General features: G+C 56.5%; 1 protein-coding gene across 1 annotated transcript in view; it reads right to left on the bottom strand.

Moving 5' to 3' along the window:
• PTSG_13048 (uncharacterized protein) overlaps window positions 1–5,000 on the bottom strand; it is a gene marked incomplete at its 3' end in the record, with an annotated part of 9,475 nt that overhangs the window by 2,128 nt on the left and 2,347 nt on the right. Inside the window, exons 4-11 of the mRNA XM_004988770.1 lie at window positions 4,805–4,882; window positions 4,541–4,617; window positions 4,042–4,290; window positions 3,353–3,848; window positions 2,746–2,847; window positions 2,278–2,457; window positions 1,889–2,026; window positions 1–1,675 (exon numbers count right to left, since the gene is read on the bottom strand). The exon at window positions 1–1,675 is cut by the window's left edge and continues 1,829 nt beyond it. Of these exons, the coding sequence (XP_004988827.1) occupies window positions 1–1,675; window positions 1,889–2,026; window positions 2,278–2,457; window positions 2,746–2,847; window positions 3,353–3,848; window positions 4,042–4,290; window positions 4,541–4,617; window positions 4,805–4,882 (2,995 nt within the window). The remainder of the gene's footprint in view (window positions 1,676–1,888; window positions 2,027–2,277; window positions 2,458–2,745; window positions 2,848–3,352; window positions 3,849–4,041; window positions 4,291–4,540; window positions 4,618–4,804; window positions 4,883–5,000) is intronic.

The following is a 5,000-nucleotide window of genomic DNA, read 5'->3' as shown; positions in this document are numbered from 1 at the left end:
GATCGTCGTGACCGCTGGTGCGTGCCAGCACAGCGTCATCGCCCTCACCCTCACCAAGCAGCGACGTGCGGGGCCGCACTGCATGTGGTGACACGGACAACGACGACTTCTTTTGTTGTTGCTGCTGCTGCTGCTGATGTTGTTGCTGTTGTTGTTGCACTTGCGCCTGCATGTGCGGCGGCAGTCGAATATCTGAGAGATCTGACTTGAGGCGTGACAGCACGGCAGCAGCCGGTGCGCGTGTGCTGCTCGCTTCCCGCGACCACGCGCGCACGCGTCCAAGCACCCGACGCATGTCCTGCCAGTGCTGCGATCCGCGCTTTGCGCCCGCAACAGCATCGTAGGCAGACAGCAGACCACCATCGCCGCCACCAGCACCGTCGCCACCCAGCAGGGGCGTGCTGCCTGTGTGCGATGAGAACGACGTGCGAAACTCCTGGCTCTTTGCACGGCGCTTGCGGTTGATGTCATCATCATCACCGCCACCATCACCACCATCGCTACCATCACCACCATCACCACCATCACCACCACCAATGCGACCGTCCTTGCCACTGACTGGTGAGCGGGTGAGAAGCGGGTCTGCTGTTGTGGGGCGATTGCGAGGTGATACACGTGGCGACACGCTCTTGCGCAGCGGCAACGCGCCTACACCAGCGAGACCGGCTGGGCTGCGGCTGCGTGCAATGTAGCGATCACCATTTCCGCTGTTGTCGTTGTCGTCGTGCGGCTGCATGGATGGCACAGGCGTAGTGGTTGCAGATCCAAATAGCGACACGCAGCTGCCGCCGCCAGAGAACCCGCGTTGCCGTAGCAGTTGCTGCTGCTGCTGTCTGGAGTGCTGGATGGTGAGGATGTCGGCCATGTGTGGAAACGGAATGCGCGGGTCTGACCACCACTGCTCGTCCCACTGCAGCATGTTGGCAATCGCAGCAGACGACGACGGTAACAATGACGACGACGACGACGCTGACGAGTGCATGGAGTGTGCCGACAGTGAGGCAGACAGGGAGGACGAGAGCGCCGTAACGGTGGCGGCAGTTGGGGCATCGAGGTGCTTGAACCACACGGCATCGTCAGGGTGCGCATCATCATCATCATCATCAGCATCGTCATTGTTGTGGTTGGAGGCATGCAGCAACACGGTTGTTTTCGTTGCCCCTGATGCTGTTGTTGTTGCTGTTGTTGTCACCGAACCTTTGCTCTTTCCCTCTTCACCCGCGTCTCCGCTGTTGTCGTCTTCATCGGCAACTACACCCGCTGCTGCTGCTTCGTCTGTGTTGATCACGTCTGTGGTGAGAGTGATGCTGGGGGTGCGGTTGTGTGACTTTTTCGATTGCTGTTGTTGTTGTTGTTGTTGATGTTGTTGTTGTTGTTGTTGTTGTTGTTGTTGTTGTTGTTGTTGTTGTTGTTGTTGTTGCTGTTCGTTATCTCCATCAGCATCAGCGTCAGCGACATGTTCCCCGGTCTCCTCCTCACCCTCCTGCCGCTGGTCAGCAGCAGCAGCAACTGCGTCTTGCAAGGGCGACGGAGAGCGAGATGCGTGCGATGACGCGCCAGCACTCGACGGCGATGAGTTGACGGTCACAATCACGTCCTCGTCACCAAGCAGCGCCTCCTCCAGGTGCGGGAATTTGTACGCAATCAAATCCTCCAGCGAATACAACTGCGACACCTGTGCAATGTGTGTGTGTGTGTGTGTGTGTGTGTGTGTGTGTGTGTGTGTGTGTGTGTGTGTGTGTGTGTGTGTGTGTGTGTGTCAATGGGAGTCAGGACAAGGCTTCGTGACAAGACCACCACCACCACAGACACCACCACCACCAACCAACACAGCCACCACCACCACCAACCAACACAGCCACCACCACCACCAACCACCACCACGCACCTCGAGCGGGGTGCTGTTGAGCGAGTCGTTGATGACCCGCAGGAGCTCCATCTGCTGCATTGCCGTCGATTCGTTCACGGCAAACAGCACGTCCTCCGCCACAGACAGACACGCGCGGTCGTCCTCGTCCAGGTAGTCCTGGTCCAGCCATGATGCCAATGGGTGGTGGCGGTGACGTGAGGGGTGAAGAGTGATTAAAAAGTGCGAGAGTGTGTGTGCGCGAGTCAGCGCGCCAGGCAGTGAGAGCGCTTGGAGTTTGTAGTGGGTGAGGATGACAACCAGTAAGCGCCAACCGATCACCATTCATTCCCACACAAGGCAATTAACCACCATCTCTCACCCTCACTCTCCCCCTCCAGCTGCATTTGCGTTGCCTGCAGGCAACTCACATCGACAACAAAGGGCCAAGTGACGAAAAAGGGGCGTGGCGTGCCCCAGAACATATGGTCCCAAAACGCCTGGTCCCTGAGCAGCTGCAAGTCCTCCTTTGCGCGTCTGTACTCGTCCTCGTCGTCCACTTGCGCCAACATGTGTTCGGCGTCGTCGTCATCGTCGTCGCCAGCAACCAGCTGGTGTGGCGGTGGACGGTGGAAGGTGTCAAGGTCATGAATGGTGTGAGCTGGCGGTGCAAGGCAAGGTTGGGCAAGGTTTGCCCACGTTTCGATATGATTCATCGCGGTAACAACCAAGGATGCACGCAAAAAAAAGGGGGGGGCACACAACACGCATGAACACGCATTCACACGCGTACACACATACACACACACACATGTGCACACGCATGCACACACACATGCAGCACCGATTTGGACACCGCAACAGCATCGCTTGCGTGGTGGTGGTGGTGGTGGTGTAACCTTGTCGTAGACGTGTGGGAGGGTGTCACGGAGGAGGGCTCGAAACTCAAACTCGGCCAGCTGCTGATCCTGCCGGCTCTCCTTTGCCTCTTGGATGTACTCCTGGTGTTGATGATGATGATGATGATGATGATGATGATGATGATGATGATGATGATGATGATGATGATGATGATGATGATGATGATGATGATGATGATGATGATGATGATGATGATGATGATGATGATGATGATGATGATGATGATGATGATGAATGATGATGATGATGTTGATGTTGTTGTTGTTGTTGTTGTTATTGTTGTTGTTGTTGTTGTTGTTGTGGTGGTGGTGGTGGTGGTGGAGATGGTGATGATGATGAGTGGTGTTGCGCGCTGACGGGTGTAAACACTTCGCACTTTGCACGCAACACCATGCTTTGCAAGGTCTCACTCACAGCTGCTACCTGTCAGCACAACGGAGCACAACAGCGTCCCTTCCCCTCTTAACGCACATGTACACACGTGCACACGTGCACACACGTGCACACACGTGCACACACATGCACACACACATGCACACACACACATGCACACACATGCACACACATGCACACACACGTGCACACCTGTAGGTTCTGTGCCAGGTCTTCCTTGTGTGGAAACCACCGTGTGCCACCACCGTGACCGCGACTGCCATCATCATGGCCACCATCATCATCACCGGCATCACCATGGCGTTGTTGGCGGTGCAGACCGCTGCGTGCGCGCGTGTGTCTGTCGTTGTTGGCGTGCAGCTGTGACGGCGGTGGCGCTAATCTCCCACCAGCCGTCTTCGCCTTTGCACGTCCACCTCCTCGTTTCGCTGTTGACGATGATGATGATGATGCTGATGCTGACAATGGTAACAGCAAGGACGGTGCGTCTGTCTCCTTGGCTTCCACATCCGCCCCTGCTGTGTGCGCGGCGGATGATGATGATGATGAGGATGCGCGTGCCGACGCCGCGTTGCTCGTCATTGCGCCCAAATCATCGTCATCGTCGTCATCATCGTCATGCACCCACGGCTGCCAGGGCTCCGGGGCAAAGGGCCAGTACACCAGATACGGCATGACGTGTGATGCACTGCACGAGCGAATGGTCGTGTGTCGTCGCGTTTGTGTTTTGTATGCGTGTGTGTGTTGGGGTGAGAAGGGCATGGTTGAGACGTGACGGACATGCTCTCTCCCTTTCTCGCACACACACGCACACGCACACATACAGTTACACGCACACACACACACATGCACATGCACATGCACACACGTGTCGACCGCACCTGTCGTCCTTGTCCTCATCGCCACCGCCAACAAGTTCCTCATCCACGGCCTCGCGCGCGTGTGCGTGTGCGTGTGCGACGCCGCCCGCTTTCCCAAGATGGAAAGTGCGAGCGGAATCAAACGCCGGCAGCGGCACGCCCGCCTCGTCAATGTGCCGATCAATGTGCTCGATTTGCTCATCCGAAAACTCTGCAATGCCGTGCAAGTCCTCCATGTGCGGCGCCAGCCCCATGCTGTGCAGGAAAAAGCTGCAAACGGCGGCGTGGTTGTGTGTGTGTGTGTGTGTGTGTGTTGTGTGTGTGTGTTTGTGTGTGTGTGTGCGTGTATGTGAGTGTACATGTGTGTGTGAGTGTACATGTGTGTGTGTGTGTGAAGTTGGAGCGCCGTGGGAAGAACGGGCAAGTAATCAACATGAACACTCACGCGCAAGCACATACGCGCGCGCGTCAAGTCGCCCATTGCATGTGTGCGTGTATGTGTGAGTATGTGGTGTCTCACCTGAGACCATGCAAGCAGTAGATGAGGCGGGGTGTGTTCTTGCGATCATACACGTCCGTCACTGTCGGGTGGAAGAACTGCACACAGCGAGAGAGAGGACGAGACAAGTGAGGCCGTGGAGGTGTGTGTACACATGTGTGTGTGTTGGTCCAAACGACAGATGAGAGCGCGTGGTGACGCACGCAATCATCGTCTCACACACACACACACACTCTCTCTCTCATAAACGCACACATACATGCACACACGCGGGCGTGTTCGCACCTCTGGGAACTTGATGTCTGTCATTGCGTTGAGGAAGCGGGTGATGTTGTCGACGTGGCGAAAGCGCAGGCCGCGTTGCTGGCAGGATGGCGTTGAGGTGGCCGTGACGGTCGAGGGCAGGCGTGAGGTAATTGGGTTGTGTGTGTGTGTGTGTGTGTGTGTGTGTGTGTGTGTGTGTGTGTGTGTGTTGTTAGTA

This window comes from Salpingoeca rosetta (genome assembly GCF_000188695.1).
Source record: "Salpingoeca rosetta unplaced genomic scaffold supercont1.33, whole genome shotgun sequence".
Lineage (NCBI taxonomy): Eukaryota > Choanoflagellata > Craspedida > Salpingoecidae > Salpingoeca > Salpingoeca rosetta.
This window is presented reverse-complemented; position numbering and strand designations above follow the sequence as displayed.